The sequence below is a fragment of the Pteropus medius genome, unplaced genomic scaffold, assembly GCF_902729225.1.
Source record: "Pteropus medius unplaced genomic scaffold, Ma_sr-lr_union100, whole genome shotgun sequence".
In the NCBI taxonomy this organism is placed as follows: Eukaryota; Metazoa; Chordata; class Mammalia; order Chiroptera; family Pteropodidae; genus Pteropus; species Pteropus medius.
In genome coordinates, this window is record NW_024356336.1 from 5,332,287 (window position 1) to 5,351,684 (window position 19,398).

General features: G+C 46.0%; 1 protein-coding gene and 1 pseudogene across 5 annotated transcripts in view; one reads left to right on the forward strand and one right to left on the reverse strand.

Annotated features, from left to right (window-relative positions):
* AP1B1 (adaptor related protein complex 1 subunit beta 1) overlaps positions 1 to 19,398 on the reverse strand; it is a 46,837-nt gene that overhangs the window by 16,348 nt on the left and 11,091 nt on the right. For 2 of the 5 annotated variants that reach the window (XM_039861940.1, XM_039861938.1), the window contains exons 2-11: positions 14,966 to 15,028; positions 11,899 to 12,004; positions 9,371 to 9,506; positions 8,388 to 8,633; positions 7,016 to 7,206; positions 5,997 to 6,218; positions 3,422 to 3,542; positions 2,866 to 2,961; positions 1,759 to 1,874; positions 1,270 to 1,435 (exon numbers count right to left, since the gene is read on the reverse strand). In XM_039861940.1, coding sequence (XP_039717874.1) covers positions 1,270 to 1,435; positions 1,759 to 1,874; positions 2,866 to 2,961; positions 3,422 to 3,542; positions 5,997 to 6,218; positions 7,016 to 7,206; positions 8,388 to 8,633; positions 9,371 to 9,506; positions 11,899 to 12,004; positions 14,966 to 15,002 — 1,437 coding nt within the window. In that variant the 5' untranslated portion in view covers positions 15,003 to 15,028. Of the gene's footprint in view, positions 1 to 1,269; positions 1,436 to 1,758; positions 1,875 to 2,865; positions 2,962 to 3,421; positions 3,543 to 5,996; positions 6,219 to 7,015; positions 7,207 to 8,387; positions 8,634 to 9,370; positions 9,507 to 11,898; positions 12,005 to 14,355; positions 14,447 to 14,965; positions 15,029 to 17,550; positions 17,650 to 19,398 lie in introns of those variants that run through there. The other 3 variants (XM_039861939.1, XM_039861941.1, XM_039861942.1) reach the window with 3 other exon arrangements.
* Positions 16,234 to 16,352, forward strand: LOC120602035 (uncharacterized; annotated as a pseudogene).

The following is a 19,398-nucleotide window of genomic DNA, read 5'->3' on the forward strand; positions in this document are numbered from 1 at the left end:
GCACACAAAGGACTCCTATGCAGCTGTGAAAGGTTCTTATAAATTAATAATGGCAGGGCCTTCAGACATATTTTTAAGGGAAAAAGGCAAGGTGTTGAACAATTTGAATTTGTATAGTATGCTATTAGTAGTGTTTAGAAATAAACGAGGAGGAAATATATATATAGTCGATCGTCATTATTCATAGGGTCCACATTTACAAATTTACCTACTTGCTAAAATTTACTTATAACCCCAAAATCAGTGCTTGTGGTACTTCAAGGCCATTCAGACACATGCAAAGCAAAATTTGAGTCACCTGATGTACACATTCCCAGCAGAGGTCAAAATAGGCGACACTCTGCCTTTTTGTTTTCACGTTGTAAACAAGTATTCTTTTCAGTCTATTTAGTGCTACATCTTTCACATTTTGGTGCTTTGTGTGGGTGATTTCTGTGTTTAAAATGGCCCCAAGTGTAGTGCTGAAGTGCTGCCTAGTGTTAAGTGCAAGAAGGCTGTGATGTGCCTTATGGAGAAAATGCATGTGTCAGATAAGCTTTGTTTGGGCAGAAGTTACAGTGTTGTTGGCCATAAGTTCAATGTTAATGAATCAACAATGTATATTAAATAAGGTGTCTTTAAACACAAATACAAGTAAAAGAGGGCTCTATGCTAACCGGTATGACAAAAATGTTGGGACCAGAGGCTCATAGGAACCCAACTCTGTATTTCTTCTAAGAACACTGGAGTAGGACTTGCTAATTCAGTATTTGTGGTAACTTTACAGAATATAAGAACCACAAATAACAAGAATCAACGGTGTATGTGTATGTTTACATGTATATAGAGGTGTGTGTTTACCTGCTGGTATATTCCTAAACTCTATCTGGAAGTATCCCCGAGAAACAACTGGTGGCTAGGAAAGAGAATTTTTACTATATAGATCCTTTGTATCTTTTTAATTTTGAACGAAGTCAGTGTATTATGTATCCAAAGATAAATACGAAAATGAAACCAGAATGTTTTGTCTGCCTTCAGTGCATACCATCCATCACAGGCTGTCTTCATAAGTCCCTCTCAGGTACTGTAGTGTGGGAGGAAAAGCGGACACATCTGTCATCCATTCATCACTTATCTGTCTATCCACACTACCAATGCAGTATTAGAAGGGGCAGGGCCCTGAGGCCTGTTGGCTGAGGGGAAGGTTTCAGAGCAGGATGGACTGCAATGGTAACAAGCTGCCAATCATGACCCATACCCTGGCTTGAGTCAGCTTGCTTGATGGCTCACCTGGGTGCTCTCATCATGGAAGCCCTCGAGGAAGCTCTCCAGCAGTTCATCGGCATTGTCGATCCGCTCGGCATACTCGCCCACAATCCAGATCATGGCAGCCCGGGCCTCGGGCTCATCCAAGGAGTCCAGATTCTCGCACAGTGTGGCGATCACACTCTCATACCTAGAGACCCAGCACACAGCTGGCATGTGAGCACTGAGGGAGGAGGCCCAGTGGGGGCCAAGAAAGACAGGCAGATGCCCTGAAAGACCCCAGGAGGGTGTTGAGTAATGAGACTGGAGTTTTATGTTACATTTTAGTTCTTATTTTGGTCTGTGGAGCAGAGGGGCAGCTCAGGAGAAGAAAAAACAGAGTTTTTTTGAAAATGCTGTTTTGTGGCAGGGAAGCAAGGAAGAGGGGAGAGGCTCCTTCCTTGCTTTTTCTCCCCACCATCCCTGTCCCCAGGAGAACCGCATCACTTTCATTGGGAGGAGCAGACCACATACTTGTTGGGGTACTTGCGGAAGATGTCCTTGATAACCACGATGGCTTCCTGGACCACATAGTTGACCTTGGTCTGGATGAGATCGAGCAGCGTGCTCACACAGCGCTCTGCAGATTGCTGTGGGAAGGAGAGATTGTGGGCAAGGCCTCTGTACCCTTCTCCAGTAGAACATCTGATGACTGTGCCTTGGCCAAGGGCTCAGACACACCTTGCCCACCTTCCTTGTCACGGCAGGAGAAAAGAACACTTTCTCGAGATAACTGGTGGGAGAATGAGTACAAAATGATGGCCCTGGGATGGCAGGGACAGAAAGAGATAGAATTAGACTGAGGAGAAGGCCTGAGAGTGGGGAATCCTTTTGACCAAGCCCTGAGGGTACAGCGAACAAGCTCTAGCCTAACTTTACCTCACTTCTACTTGTTTCTCAAAATGGTCTCCTGGGACCAAAAACACTTAGAAAAGCTCTGCTCGGACAGTCCCCACCCGACCTCATTCCAATGCACTGTGCTAATGCCCTTGTGGGAGAGATTTCTTAGGATGCCATCAAAGGTGCCAAGGGGAAAATGCCACAAGGTGCTGGAGTGACCAGCTGTCTTAGGATCCCCGAGCCCCAGTAGACCTGATTAAGGAGAGTCAGCTCAGTGGTTAAGGCACATCTCCATAGGCAGAGAATAGGAGCGATGAAATGCCTAGACATGGGGTCTGGATAGCCCTCAGGAGCTTGGAAAAAGGGGCACATGGACAGCTGAATCATGATATTTGCCAAAACATTTGCCAGGCAGAGCCCCAAAGCTCTATGGAATGAAAGTGTCAACCAGGGCCACCACCAGCTGGGGCTGCCCCATCCTCTTAGCTAATACTGCAAAGGAACCCATGATTCTGATAGGTTAATTTCATCTGCAACAACTCGAAGGCCTAAGGGAGATTACAGAATGAGAAGCAGCCCAATCAAATCTGCACAGTGGGTGCCTTGGGGACTCTGGTGGTGACCCTCAGGCCTCCCAGACTATGAGCAGCTGGCAGATTCTGCTATAATCAGATTGGTTTCCTGGTTTCATCTTCCCTCCCTCATCCTCTCCAAGCTGAAGACAGAGTCCCAGAACCTCACCTCCACCTTGATGGCACAACGGCCAATGGCTCGCACAGCCTTCCGTACAAAGTCTACATCCACCTCTGTTGCGTACTCTTTAAGCTCTGCCAAAACCTGTGGGCCAAACAGAGAAGAGGAGTTTGAAGGGGATCTGGTGGGGCAATCTCCTGGAATACCATGGGCAGTGGGGATGCATAGATTCCTAGAAGGATGGGATTCTGCCTCTTGCTAGAGGTGGAAGGCCCAAGGGAGAGAGCTGTCAGGTGCCCCAAGAGGAAAGCAGGGAAGGACTAGCTGGCAGGGCTGGACAACACTTTTTTAGGTTGATATAGTTAACATATCTACCTAACTATCACTTTTCAATGGATGGATAATAACACAAAAAAAATAAATTCTTTATCACTTAACATTTGTTATGTGCTTGCTTACAGAGCCCCATGCCCTGTGCTTAGCACTCTTCATGAGTTGAACTGTTAACAGTGAGAACAGGCAGCCTGCCCAGAGACCACAGCTCGTTGGTGGTGTTACTGTCCAACACCAACGCCTGTGCCCCTGGCCACTGCCCTCTGCTGACCTGGGCAATGTTGGCCTGGGAGGCCAGGCGGATCATGATGTCCAGCTTCTCCAGCTTCACGTAGATGGGGTCATTGTACTTCACGAAAAAGACCTTCATCTCGTGCTTTAGGATCTCAGGCCTGGTGGCAGGGCAGGGTTGCCCGAAGAGCAAAAAGCAAGTCATAAGCCCTGTGAGAAAACCCCTTCCATGTTTGCTGGGACATTTCTGGGGTCTGAGGTGGAGTCCGACATCCATGAAGGCAGTCACCACCATGGCTGCACACTCCTGGTCAGAGGGCCCTCTGACTGGCCTGAGCAAAGTTCTGACTGACCATCGTGTGTCTAATCACATCCCAGGAAGGGAAGAGGGAATTTGAGCAAGAGATAGTTCCAATCCCAGCTAATGATTAAGGCCTCTGCTTCCTCACCTGTGCAATGGACATGGCACTGTGCTAGAGAGTGCTACCATTGCAGACCTGAGTCTCTCTCTAGTTTTAGAAAGGCCTGGAATCTAGGAACTCAGCTTTTGGGCGTGTTTTCAACATTCCCTAGATGATAAAAGTGGTTAACTGTGCCTAGACTGTATAAACAATATAGTCTATGTTAAATATCTGCTTTTCTTCTGGGAGTCCGGAATTTTGGTAGGTGCCAGGCAGAGCGTGCCAATGTGAGCGTCAAATAGGCCCCCCCAGGCAGAAACATTATACCCATGTTGTTGCATCTTGTTGCTGAGGGAGGAGTGTGCTTTGTGTGACCCCCGCCCCCATGGAAGGGAGGGAGTATAAGGAAGCATGCATGTGGATTTCTCCAGACTCCACCTGTGTCATTCTCCCTTAGATCTCAGTTGTGTATGCACCCTCACTACTATGCCAATAATAAATCTTAGCTGGGAGAACAACTACATGCTGACTCCCATGAGTTCTAGTGAGTCTTTGAATGCAGGGTGGTCCTGGGGGCCCCCCAGACACCTACAAAACAGGATTGTTGTGAGAGTTAGACATGAAGCATCTAGCATAATTAATGTGTGCCTTACAAAAGGCTATGCAGGAGCTGTCACCAGTGTTGTTGCTCCTTTCTCAACTGGCACCATCCACCTCATTTTTCTTAGATGAGGAAAGCTAAGAGGTGGAGAGGCTTGCACCAGGTCACACAGCTAGTGCTAATAAGATGAGAGTCACCACCAACTCCTATGCTCTTTCTAGAACAGAAAAGATGGTGCAAAAGAAATGAGGACATGAAGGGAGAAGACAGAGCAGAGAGAAAGGGGAGGGGGGCCCTGGGTACTCCATGCTGCTGTGCAAGCTGCAAGGAGGTCCTGGCAAAGCAAGGAGCCTCCACCTTGCCTCTGGGGGAGGCAGGTTCCCAAGCTGGGGACAGCAGAAAGAAGTGATTTCTACAATCAGGACTTGTTAAAAAGTGCTCTACTGCATATCAGGACTGGGCCAGGTGATGTCTTGGTGACAGGGTCAACTTCTTAAGAGATTTGCAATGTTAAATATAGCCCAGGGAGCCCTTTGCCCTGATCCTGATCCACAGGTTACATCTTACTAATCCCACCGTGCAGCTAGGAATCCCTGTCTTACCCCTTTGTCTAGGCTCTCAGAGCTTTCTCATGTTTAATTCCCAAACCTTCACAAATGTCTCGATTCCACTGGGCCACCAAGAATGTCCTAAGAACCAGGGTGATGCTAAAATGACAAGGAGCATGTGCTTTCTTTCAAGAGAGAATGCCTACAAGGCCCTTTTTCTCTGCATAGCCTTGCTCCCACCAACAGGGTTGCTATAACACATGGGTGCTGGTGAGTTAGTTGCTGAGCGAGCCAAAAAGGCTGGGAAAACTCAAGTCCAGCTCTATTCTGTGGAGCTGCTGGGCTCATTCACTGGCTCGTTCCAAAGAACCCCTTTGGCTCTGGGTCCCTAGGACCTGCACTGCTAATTCCTTTTTCATTCCTACCTGCCTTGAGCATTAGGCACCTTCCCTTAGGAGGAGTGGCTTACTGCCGCAATCGTTCCCATGGAGAGGATGAAAATGGGCTGCGCAGCACTCTGAGCAACTCTGACATACCCCATCCCTGGCCCCAGACTGATGCAAAGTCCATGGCACCTTAACACCTGGAGTTCTCCAACCTCAGACTGTCCCCAGGAAAAATACATGCGCACAGACAAAATCTTACACCACGTTTCTAGAGAGCTCTGTGGACTGTGTGGAACCATCCATTGTCTGTGGTTAAGAAGCTCCGTGTTAGCTTTTACCTGACCTGCTACCTGATTAGACTTAGCCAGGGTTTCTCAATCTCAGCACTGACATTTTGGATGAAACAGTTCTCCGTGGTAGGGCTGTCCTATGCATTGTAGGATATTAAGTAGCATCCATGGCCTCTACCCACTAGATGTAGCACCCCCAGGTATGACAACCAAAATTGTCTCTAGATGTTGCCAAATGTCCCTTAGGGGACAAAGTTGTCCCTGGCTGAAAACCCCTGGGTTAAGCTACTGAAACTTCCTATACGGTGACATGTCAGTTTCCCTTGAGCCCGTTCCCAGCAGCAGAAACCCCAGGAGTACACACAGCATGTGTGTGGCAGTCCTGGTACCTTTTCTGCACGATGAGGTTGATGTTGCGCAAGGCCACATACTGCAGCTCAGGCTCAGCTGACAGCAGTGTAACCAAGGGTGGGGCCAACTTCTTGAGCAATGTGCCATAGTAGTCCAGGTCCTTGGACAACATCTCCATGAACTTCATTAGCACCTTCACAGCAGAAAGCACCACAGCTGAGTTGGCGTGGGAGAGCCTGGGGGTGACCCGCTCACAAATGCTGAGGTCCGTTCCAAGGGGGCAAATAGGAGAGACAGGCAAGGGGAAACAGCTGTTTTTAGTTATCAAAATAGCATGTCTTTTGTAAGTGGAAGATCTAGATTCTGGTTCTGCAGCCTGTAAACTGACCCCAAGCAGGTGAAAACCACTCTGAAACTCATCTAGAAAATGAGGCCGATGGCACAGGGTTGCTGGGGCTTAAATGAGACAATGTGTGTAAAGTACCAGCACAATGCCCCGCATATAGAAAATACTTGATAACTCCTCCTTTCCCCTAGTATAATGGCATTCAAAAGAGGCAGGACATCATGTTGGTTAGGACCAAGAGTCAGGGGAGTCTCAGCTGGGTGACCTGCACAATCTACCTCTCTAAGCCGGAGTTTCCTTACCTGTAAAATGGGGACAATGATGGGACCACTTTCACAGAGTTGCTCTAGGATTATCAAATGCATGGGAAGTGAGAACTCAACAAATGTTGGCTCTGATGCTATCCACCTCCTTCACTCAACCTGAGGTAACCAGGATTTCTGTCAGCTCCCAGGTCAGGTCCTGGCTTCTGTCTGAGCACTGACTGCTTGAAGCAACACCACTGACAGCCTGGCTCTGGTCTCTCTCAAGTGAGTCTCAAGATGATCTATGGGGAGCCCTTCACCCTGATTGGGATCCACGGGTTACTATACCTTACTGGGACAAGGCCCTAGGAAGGAGCCCACTGAAGGCCTGAGGCCCAGCTCATGGTTAGAGCCCCCCTGAGGACCAGCTCCAGCTGGGCTGGTAAGCAGGGGGCAGCCTGCTCACCTCTGGGCCTCTCGGTCGTCCTTGGGCGTGTAGTTGGCCAGGCAGTCCAGGATGAAGATCTGGCCCCATTCAGTGCACTCGTTCAGGGCTGTTAGTAGCTTATTAATAGACTGAGGGTTCAGGTCAAGGAGGTTACTGCTGGGGTGAGACTCGGCGATCTCTGAGAGAGCAGCTACAGCGTTTGCAACCACCTGGTTGAGAGAGTAGAAGGGGTAGAGGCTGTGGACACTGCTCATAGGCCAGAGGGCAGTGGGGCTAATGATGCTGGCTGGTTAGAGGTTGAATATCCTGAAAACATATGACTTGACAGGCAGGGTCTGGAGCAAGAGACCCACTCTAAGCACTCATCCTACTGACTCCTCTGTAAACTGGAACTAAAGTAAGTGCACTTGCCATTAAAGAAAAAAAAAAAAAAGAAACAGAAGAAAGATCTAGTGCCGGGTGCCTGGCAACAGAAAGCCTTCCAGCTACCTAACACACAGCATTCATCTACCAGTTACAGTAGCTCACTTCAGGGGTTGTCAACAGTGCTTCTCAGAGATAGAAGATTCCTGTAGAGCCTCTCAGGGCTCCTGGGGACAGATGGGGACTGGAGTAGAGAGGGGCTTGCCAGGTGAAGCTCTGGGCCCTCAACCCATTTCCACCAGAGCAGCTGTTTTTATGTGCTCCACATGGTTTTCAACTTTTTCCATGACAAGGAGTACGCCAGTGGCCATCCATGTACTGGCCACTCAGCACCCGTGTGTGATCGGTCTTTCTGTAGGAGAGAGGGGAATGGCTAGGCTGAGGGTTTGTGCATTTCATTTTAAACAGGGGCTGCTGAACTGCCCTCCAAACTGCTGCCCACCACTGTGTGTGAGAAGACAAGTTCCCTTTCCAGCTATATCCTGCTGTCCCAGCCTTCAAGCTATGTTACTGCAGGGTGACCTCTACAGCCCTGGAAAGAAGATGGGAAAGGGAAAAGTATCTCACATCCAGAGTTCACCAGTGGTCTTTGTGAGACAATGATAGTGACTGGAAAGAGGGCTAGTCTTGGTTGCACACCCACTGTGTGCCAGGTTATACCAGGCACGTTGCCTTCACAGCACTCCTGCCAATCATGTAGAATTAGATCCATCTTATTGATAAAGAAAAGAGGATTATGGAAGGTTAGGCAGCTTGCCCAAAGTCACACATCTTGTTAGAGAAAGTATAAAGAAGGGAATCCAGGTCTGGCTCACTCCAAAGGTGGTGTCTGAATCACTGCAGGCACGAGAACAATCAGCCCACCCAGCAAGGCTCTGACTTCTAGGAACTGGGAACTGTCTGGCTGAGGGTCTATTCAAGGTCTTCTCAAGCAACCCAGGAGGTAGTGAAGATGGCAGCAGCTTACCATGGGGTTAGAATCAGATATGAGGTCTTTAAGGGTGTCCAGGAAGCCCTGGTCCTCTACCAGCTGGGCGTTGATGTCGTGTAGCTTGGCCACACACACGGCTGCTGTCTTGCGCACGTATGGGTCCTCATCTTTCAGGCACTTCCTGAGTGGCTCGCACAGGTACTCTGTGATCTTGTCAACGCGGATGCAGCCCATGGTCCGCACAGCCAGGGCCCGGATCAGGGGGTTAGGGTCCTCACAGTCCTAAGGGGAATGAGCCACATCAGACAGCTGCTAAGAGATCTCCCGCCAACTGTGGCCAACAGCATCAACAGTGCCAAGTATGGGTGCCTACCCTATGCCAGATATTGTGCTGAGCCTTTGTGTTTTGTTACTTTGATTCTCACAGCAGACACATAATATTCTTCCTGTTTTACAGGTGAGAGAGCTGAGGCTCTCAGGAAGGTTGAGAGCTCACCCAGCCACAGAGCAGAGCTATGAGTCAAACCCACATCCATCTAGCACCACAACTCTTAATCTTTCCTTTAGGCCACAGAACTCCTCATTTGCCCGTATCTGCGCATCAGCAGGTGTAGGGGAGCTAAGGTTCTAAAGGTGTACAGAACTGACAATTGGAGTCCTCACTGCCTCCTCAATCTGGAGGACAGAAAATGCAGAAAGGAGCAAAGTCTAGAAGGAGAACAGAGAAGCTCTGACACTAGCTGAATCCTGCCCTGGCAAAGGATGCAGGCAATGGTTCATCCCTGGGGGCACTCCCATGGGGGGACCTCCCACGGAATGAGTTAGCAGGGTCTGTAGCATCTGATTTTCTGCAGATGGGAGCCCTTTGCTGGAAGATGAAGCCCTCAGACTGGGAGTCAGAGGGCCTGGAAAGGAGCCTGAGTGTTTCTACACAGGGCCATAGTGCCTCACCCCAGGAAATTGAGGGGAGATGGAGCCATGAGCACCCATCTCTCTCCTCCCACCAAGCTCCTACTCACCTTCACAAAGGTGTTGACAGCCATGATGGCCATGTCAGGCTGACTCTTGGCATAGTTCATCAAGTACAGGTACACCAGCTTCTTTAGTTCCAGGTTGTCCGTCTGCATACAGTTTACCACGTCGGGAAAGAGAGCACTATAAGGTCAAAATGGTGTCAGTGTGGGGAAAGCCAAAGAATGAGAAAGATTTTTCAGGCAGCTAACGGAGGGATGCGGGTGCGGGTAGACAGTGGATAGGAGGAAAGGAGAAAGATAACAAGACTTCCTAGTTAAAGGGAGGGCATCAGTTATGCTGTTACCATGAACACCTACTGGTAGAAATAGAATTCCAAAGGGTGATTTTTAAAAGGAAAAAAAGTCCTCTGTTCTTTTCTCAGTGTTCAAACAAGAGCTCTGGAGCCCATTAGACCTGGCTCAAACTCAGCTCTGTCTCTTGTTAGCTGTATGATGTTGGAAAAATTCCTTCATCTTCCCCAACACCACCCCACATCTGTTTCTCATTTGCAAGAAAGGTGCAGCAAAATCCCATTTCACAGGACCCCTGTGATAATTATAGAAGACAACATACTTGATATCTGGGAGGCGGTAAATACATGAAAATGATTGTTTTCCTCCCAATACTTAACGTGGCTCCTTATATTGGGCTGCTGGTTCAGGAAGGTTGTAGAAGGCAGGGATGGGCCATGCTGCTTTTACCACAAGGGCCAGCTCAAGTGTCCACTAAAAACCAACCCAGTATGTATTGAGCATGTGCTATATACAACAGACTTGGTATTAAGGGCTCTTAATATGTACCTGATCTCATTTAACAGCCCTAAGAAGCCAGAGTATTGTCCCATTTTACAGAAGACAATAAATGTCAAATAACCTGCCTGAGGAGCCAGGTCTGACTCTGAAGCTCATGCTCAGGATTGCCGCTATTCTGGGTGGAACTGTTCTCAGCATGGTACCCACAGTCCCAGAGTCACAGGCCACTTGAGATGTGAAATATGGTTAGAGATCAATTTTCTGTCTCTGGAATCATCACCTTCCCTCTTAAGCCTTGTGATTTTATGGGTAAGGACATGGTATCAGAGACTTTGAGCCCCAATAGGCAGAAGACCCATTGGTGCTGAAACTGATAGATCATCTCGGAAGACGAGACACCAAGAATGAGGGGGTGAGGGATGCAGGGGGAGAGAAGGACCAGCTGAGGAGCCCAACTTGCTCTTTTGGGCCTGTGACATCAGCACAACAAGCTCATCTGAGATAAAATAAAGAGGCTTCCTCTGTGAAGAGGTGACAGTGGTGTTTTAGGTGGAGAGTGGCATGGCCTGGAAGGAATTTAATTTGGAAGGAGGTGCAGTATTCCAGCAGATGCCTGATCCCTTTGCTACTCTGTCTTCAGGAGGTCCTTCTGCAGAACTGTTTCTCCGGTGGCACTATCAGAAAGTCCTTGCAGAGAGTGGCAATGGGATAGGGCAGTCCATGGAGAAGTCTGGAGCAGTGTGATCCTGCTGTGGGACAGATGGGGAGCTGCTCCACATTAGCACCCGCGCCTACGAAGCACGGGGATGGGCACCATGAGGGCGCAGAGGAGAGGAAATGGGCAATAGCCACCTGGATTTGGATTTCAGAATGTCTGGGCATGGGTCCTAGTTCTGCCACTTAACCACATGACTGTTGGGCAGTCATTGTATTCCTTTATCTGGTTTCTTTGGCAGTAAAAACATCATTACTCACAATATGGGAAACGTAAGAGACTGCTGGGAAAACATCTGAAACTGTTCTGCAGACTCTCAAACACTGTTCAAGTGTTAAATTGTAAAATCCAGTCTCTGCTCTTAGGGACTTTACAATGTGGTGGGCAAGTAAACACAAGTACAAATGAGAGAATAGTCTAAAATGAGTGCTGGTGGACAGGAACATAGAGTAAATGCTATGTGTTCAAGGCAGTGGGCTGGAGTGATGAGGGAGGGCAGCAGGAAGACCCTGAATGGGTTTTAAGAGATGGAAAGACAAACTAAGTAAATGGAAAAGGGACATTCCAGGCAGGTAAAAAGCACATGAGCAAAGGTGGGGCAGCAATTCTACACATGATCTGTTCTGGCAATCAGATGCACACCAGAGGCTGAGAACTGGCCCCAAATTTGACAAATCCAATCTGCAGGTGTTTTACTTGCACAGTGTTCATTTCTTTGTTTAATATCATCTGGCAATCTAAAACAGGGAGATAAAAATAAAAAATCCAACTTCTCATTCTTTTTAAAAACATGGTCACATTGGGTTCATTTTCTCAAGCTGGCAGCAACCCTCTGGAGTTTCTGAAAGGGTTCATGCCACATCCACTTCATCATCTGTTGCCTTTTTGGCTTAGTCCATTTCACTCACTCCATTACTGCCTGACCCCATCAGCATTTGAGCTTGAGATTCCTCTGCAAATAAGCCTCATATTTGGAAAGGAGGTTCATGAAAGGAGCTAGATGAGAGGAGACATGAGTCACCAGAGATGCCCTAAAAGAGATGCTACTCGGCCTACTCCTGCACACCTGACATCTTTGCCCACGGTCATCGAAGCAATCACTTTCTTCACCGCCTCCTTCTTTTTCTCCTTCTTGTCACTGTTGAGCTCTGCCTTCAGCTCGAAGATCTCCCCTAAAAAATAAGGTAGGCATGAGTAATCCATCCCCATCCTGTCAGAGGGCAATTCTCAGTCCCCATCTTCCAAATGAGTGGGAGAGAGGCAGGTAAAACACTCCATGCTGCTGGCTAAGGGCAGTTTGGGGCCCCTGGCCTCGGGTGGGATAGACAGCAGAGAGAAACAAGTGTAAGCAGAGGAATTATCAAGATGAAAGCATGGAGGTCACATTGGATTGAGGAAAGAGGAACCATGGAAGCTACAAACATTCTGAGACAAAAAGTATGAAGGCAGATCCTGCTCAGCCAGACCGCTAAAAACATAGAGGAAGCAAAGACCCCCTCAGACCCTCACCTAAAGCCTTCACAGCAGCAGCATAGTGTAATGGAATCTGGGGACTTAAGGTTTGAGGGGAGAGGGTAGGATCTGCTTGATTCTCACACTTGGCTTTTCTTGTTTTCCTAGAACTTCCATTTAAAACAGCTCACTCAGGGTTTCACTTCCTGAGCTACAAGTGGTTACTCAGTTTTGAAAATGGGAATTCGGCTGCCCCACAAGTGCTCTATATAGCACATGTTAACTGTTCTTATGAACTTGATGATCTGGAAAAAGCAAACGAGGAAGTAGGGTTGTTTGGGGCCCTGCCATGGAGAGGTAGTTGGGAGTCCAATAAATTTAGTAAAAGGTTAAGAAGGCAGACTTCGAGTGACAGGCCTCCTGTTTAGTAGCCACCAGCATTTCCTGAGCCTTTCTCTAAGCCAGATGCCACACTAACTTCTTCCCGTGCTTTTTCTCATTTTACTCTCACAACTCCGCATTTCACATTTTATAGACAAGCAAATGGAGGCTGTAAGAAGTTCGGTAACTTGCTCAAGGACATACAGCTGGTAAGAGGTAGGGCCAAGATTCAAAACTAGGTCTGCCAGTTCCAAAGCTCATATGCTCAGGCTGACCCAGGACACTTGCTTTGCTTCTCTAGGCCTGTTTCCTTGACTGTACTCTCTACCTTGACCAGGGCACTGAATTCTCTCATTAAACACTCAGCTGTGAAATACCATTTAACCCTGCATTAAGCGAGGCAGTTATTATTATTAATTTATCTCTGTCTTGACCTTCTCTTTTGTAGAATAAGAGTCCCTGGCTTCTTTCTCAAACGACAATGGGTGGGGGTGAAGCAGACTATCATACGGGGGGTAAGAACTGAGAAAGTTCTAGACAGATTTACAGTGACAAAAAGAAAACTAGCAGGTTTTTATCATGTCTGAACAATGTGGTATTCAGCAAAGAACTCCAAACAAGGTTAAAGAACAAATACACAGCACAGCCCAGGGCAAGGCCACACTGAGGATATTGCTCAACAGAGCCAGGAGGAATCTGCAGACTTTGCAGTTCAAATTCATGGCTCTGTAGAACTGAAGGAACCCATGCCCTTAGCCTCCAAGAGAATGAGCACACCATGTCTCCCGGCTGCAGAATCTAACAGACCATGATGACTTTGACCCTGGACCCTGCTGCAGGGCTTGCCCTGCTTTGCTGGAAGTCTTGAGTTGATGGATCTAGGCTTGAGTCACCCTGGCCCCAAGAAGGCTGGTGAGGTGAACCTGGGAACTGCCTGCATCTGAATGTCTCTTTCCTCAGTCACCAGGCCAATCTCCTCAATCACATATGAGGCATTGATTCTCGCTACCTTGATGCCATCCCCCTAGCTCAGGCACCATCATCTCCACCTCTCATCAGAGCTTTGGTACTGGTCTCCCTGCCTCTCCCCAGCTTCACCACCCCTTCACCTCTTTATTATAATCTGCCTTGGACCTTCCCTTGCTTAAAACCATCACTGATATTAGATTTGGACCTACGCATCTCTCTACAGATATTTTCCTCAAAAGAAAGCCCACAAAAACCCACCACCGATACCACAATAGACAAAGCATTAAGTTCACCCCCTCCGGCCTTGCTCACCAGGCCCTGCACTATTGATTCCTGCACACCTCTCCAACCTTCTTTCCATCACATTCTTCGGTAACTTGTGCCAAAGTGCTTTACTTTCCCTGCATGTACCATGGGCACTGGCTTTGCTCCTCTCCTCCACTCTGTTCTCTTTATCTTGATAGGTCCACCCAGGACCCTCCCAGAACCTCCTATACTTCCTTTATCAATAGCACCTACCGCCCTTCAGAGCGATTACTACTTAATAAACTGTCTTCTCTGCTCAACCACAGCAAAGCCAGTTTAGAGACTGTCTCCTCCATTGCACATGGCAGGTATTCAATAAAAACTGGCTGGACCAATAAATGAAATGCCTGAGGATGGGCAGCTGACCCAACAATAGACACTTTTCATCTGCTCAGCAGGAGTGTGTCAATCTTACTTGGAAGGAAGGAGGGAGGAAGGGCCAGTCAGAAGATGCTTACAGGGCCAAAGCATATTTGTCAGTTCCTACAATAGCCTCCATTTCCCGAAAAGCAAACAACCACAATATGCAACAATATAAGATGAGCTTAGCACATTTCAGTGTATCAACTCAATAGACTAATACTGAGTTGTCAGACTGTGGGGAAATGTTTATGATAATGTCAAATGAAAAACAGGATATAAACTCTACTTCAACCACATAAACATGTGCCCGCTGATAAGGACCAGACACACACGTATCATGTGGGGCTGCTGATAGCAAGTGTGCCTTCTTTTCTCCAGGAAAAACGCATCTTTAACAATTTTAAGCCATAGGGAACAAGAGAGGGCTTTCTATATTTGGAGCTAATGCTCTTCCCTTCTTCAGTTCTAAAACAAGTATTTGATTTTTTTATACCATCAATAGTTCAATTTTCTGGATCCACAGGGTTAAAGATGCTCTGAGTATTTCCTACCACTCACTTCCAGGCCTCCCCCGACTCCACTCGCCATCCCTGCAGGGGGGCAAGAAAAAGGGTTGGGCAGGGGAAAAGTAGGACAAGATCCCACAATGAAACAAACAGTACCTTTCTTGGTTGTGGTGAAATATTTTGAGTCGGTCATTTTGGTTCCTTATCTGTGGCCAGACTCTGCAAGACAGAAGAGAGGGGTGACTTTCCACTGTGTTCTATTCCATTTTCAGTTACTGAGCACAGGAGGAGGAGAGAAGGATCCAGTACACATGTGGTATGGGAAGTTAGTGTCTTATCTCTCTACTAGGCAAATGAATTGTTAGATAATGGCTGATAAAATTTTAAATTTTAAATGTGCATATCTTTGATCCAGCAATTCTACTTCTAGGAATCTCTCTCACAGAAATACATGCGCAGGATATAATGGTTTTACTGAAGCACTGTCTATAACAATGCACAACTGGAAAAAACTTAAATGCTCATCAATAAGAGAACAGCTAAATACTCTTTTTAAGGGTCCACAGATTAGAATGCACCCAACAATCATGGTTACAGCAGCACCTTCGTGATGCTCACTCTGCTCAGCACTGTTCTAAGTGCTTCACACACACTAACTCATTAAAGCCTCATCACAGCTTCAGGGAGGCACTATAAAGTCAAATGAGTTTGGAAATGTCAAGTTTAAAAAGTTATGAAGATTTATTCTCTCCTCAAATTTTCCAGTTTCTCTGACAGTGATATGCATTATTTGTCTCTACAGAGGGCTAGCATCTATACACTATAGACTCTACAGCATTCTTCAAATATAACTGGCCAGTCTTCTCAAAGCACCTCTCAGGACATCTAGTGTTAAAATTCACAGTGTGAAGTGCTGTTTTAAGGCAGTAAGACAAAGAAAGTACCCAGGTCCTCTTATTCATTCAACAAATGTTTATTGGGTACCTACTATATAACCTCAAGAGTTTCTCTTGGTCAATAGAAGAAAGATAAAAGAAGCTAGCTACAAAGGAGTCAAGTACCCTGGATACATGGCAGAGGCTTCTGGGATTGTTCTAACATTTATTAAGAAGCTATCATTAACCAAGCCCTCTCAAAGCCAGAGGTTTTACACACATTATCTCCTTTAATCTTACCAATAAGGTACCTGCTTTTAATCTCATTTTTACAGATAAGGAAACTGAGGCTCAGGGATGTTAAGTAACTCATCCAAGATCATAAGGCTTGTAAGTGGTTGGATCTGGGAGACCATTTCAGATCTGAGCTCAGCACCTGTGCTCTAGTGATGAAGGAACTCTGCTATCTCCATCGGAGAGGGGAGGGGAGGGGAGGGGTACAGAGCCCTGAGACAGTGAGTGGCTAAGGACTCAGTCCAAAAAAACATGAGCTACGGCCATGCCACCCTGAACACGCCCGATTCCGTCTGATCTCGGAAGCTAAGCAGGGTCAGGCCTGGTTAGTACTTGGATGGAAGACCACCTAGGAAGACTAGGTGCTGTAGGCATAAAAATAAATAAAATAAAATAAAATAAAAAACAAAAAACAAAACAAAAAAGCATGAGACTTTCAAGTGTAACCTTCTAGTACTACCTGTAGCTTCACATGTTAAGAAAATCATAAAACCTCAAAAACACGTTCTCACTTTGTCTCTTCTATTGCCTCGATGGAAGAGACTCAACATGTAACCCATTAACACCTTCCTTCAATTCATTACTATGTGGGGGAAAGATAGTTACTGATGGGACAAGTATGAGGGGATAAGGATCATTTCAAAAGTCTCTGCAAACAAAGCCAATATAGCTCCTCTATGGCCCAACTGTATTTTTCCAGGCTAATCTTGTATTTATGGCAGGATGGCAATAAGCTGTTCCCCAACTGAGATACCTATAGATTTTGTTTTAGTAATCAGTGGAAAACAAACATGTACTGTCTTGGGGATGCCTTATATCCTTTGTGGATCCCATTAGGATAATGGAATAAAGGTTTGGCTGATGAAATGGTATAAAGGAAAAGACAGAATTCTACTTTCCTTTTGCTTTGCAAGGTTGAAAAGGGATGATAGTACTTTTCTATGGGAGCTGTGAGATAGAGCAGAAAATACCACTGCGTCTGATGATGCCAATCTCACAACAGGGACTCTAATGGCCAGTCTTGGCGGCAGGAATCAGGGCTGTAAACAGATCCACAAAAGGAGGACCTGGTCTGGTCCACAGCGCTATCCATCCTCTCCCTTCACGCCTGGCCCAAGGCTACACACCTGGTCAGTATTCAGTTGATAGTTGTTGAAAGAAATGATAAGAGACCACTGAAAATTCTAGGGAGCCTCAGCTTGCTCTCTGCTAGCTCTGTTATGTAACTATTTGGCACTTGTTTCCTACAGGAGTTTACTTACCGAGAAGCCTCATCAACCTAGGAGTTTTTTTTTTGGACCTCTGAGAATGAGCAGATAAACAAGATAATGGGATGTCTAACACACAATAAAGGGCTACATGGCTTCAGAAGGCACAGGCTTGAGAGCATAGCTGGCATTGGTATCCTAAACAAGAGGGTTCCCTGTTTCTCAAGGTTAAGTTTAGTCTAAGAAGAAGGTTCAATGAAGGCAGAAAAACCAATATCACATGCCAAAAGAATCACAAATTAACATACAAACTCAGCCAATGTTAAATCCAGAAAGAAATCAAAATAAACAAAACAAAAACTACCTTAGATGTGTAACTACAGCACTGCTCAGAAATTCTTCCTTCTCCAATAGAGGCTCTCAGGGGCTTTCCCCTGATCTGCAGGCACAACACAGTATCCAGGGGCCCTAAAATCCCAGAAAATAACTTGCTGGTGACAGATCTGTGTTGTATGCAACGACCCAGGTGGAGGAAAGAGTGAGAAATTTGGGTGAATAAAAAAAGCAACAGAGGGTCAGTCAAGTCAAAAAACCATCCTAGCTGCTGATATCCCTAGAGCATTGAGCTTTTGATGACACTTCCTTTTATAGGCGCTAAGCAACTTTGTACACACAAACTTAAACTGCCGCCCCGTGGGCAGGTGCTGGCTGCCTCTTTTCTCTGCAGTATCTATTTCACTTATCCCTCTGCAGAGGGCCTCAATGAGACTGGTGATGCAGAGATCCGGTCCCTCTGAAGTTGTTTCATATTCAGGAAATTTTAAATTTTAAAAGAGGAAGGGAAGTGAGAGAAGTGAAAACACTTTTGCAAAGCCCCTCCAGAGCACAGATTAAAAAAACCTCGCTTCACTGTGAAAGATCAGATCACCTGCACCCTGTTGATCTACAGAGGGTGGCTATCTCCTTATGTCTTTTCAATGCCTCTTGGATTTCAGTGTAAAAAAGATTTTTTCATTATCTCTGCAGAAATGGAAAAATCCTATGGTTCAGTTCTAAAGGAGCTCAGACTTGTAGATGACACAGGAAAGACCAGCAGCACTGCTCAGCTGTTGCCATACATTGCATTCCTACTAATGGAGGCAAAAGGGGCTAAGACCCTGTCCTTTGATGAATCTGATTGTGCAACTAAGCCACAATTGAAAGCAGGCAGCCAATTTAGGCAAGAAAAATCTTAGGGTTTGGATTCCATCTTGGAAGTGGCAGGGTGCATTAAGAAAAGCAATAATTGGAGAGAATTTTTGGTTCGGAAACTGCTCTGGCCAGTGTGATGAGTCACTTTTGCTAAGGAAATGGCATTCTGGGCAGGGATACCCCTCAACTGCAGTATTTAAAGACCGAAGAATAGCTCAAGGAGATGGCACAGTCCAAATTAAAAGAGGAGCACACCCGGAAGGACTGGTTTGTCTTTGAGGATCCACTGCTGCTATCCCCACTTAAGCTTACTTTTCCACACTCATCCTCAGAAGGTGATTTTGATGCCACAACCCCAGGACCAGTTCCTGTTAATCTCATTAAAAAAAAAAAAATCATATTGACATGTCTACTTCCTCCTGCTACTAGGCTTAAAGAAAAGGAACTGAGAAATAAAGCCTGATATAGGACAGTTTTCTAGAATTATAAAGAAGTTCCTAGTAAGAATCACTGACAAAGATGTAATGTAATGTAAGAGTGGAAAAACAAGGTCCTAGGAAGAAAAGGAAAGAGGAAAAAACTCATAAACTCCCAGCTAAAGACTTAGGATTTTTTTTTTTTTTTTTTAGCCACTGGTGTTAGGGTTAGGTTTAAAAAAAAAAAAAGTCTTCACATATCTAAATGTAATTTTGTGAACAAGAAGAATACCTTTCTGTGTTTTAAGCTAATAAAATGAATTTAAATCTATAAAAAAATACATTAAGGAAATGAGTACTGAATATATTGCAACTTTTCTCCAGGTGTCAAAATTGCTAATAATAATTAATGATTTTTAAAGGAAAGAGTACTGAACTAAGGTTACAGTTCACTTCATCTGTATAATTCAATCTCCCCTCTCGAAAATGGGGGCATCACCTCTTGCTAGTCTACTTATTTCACATATTTCTTTTGATGGGGTAATGTGAGAATGAAAGTACATTATCCCATCAAGTATAAACATAAACATTGTAAATATTGTGGG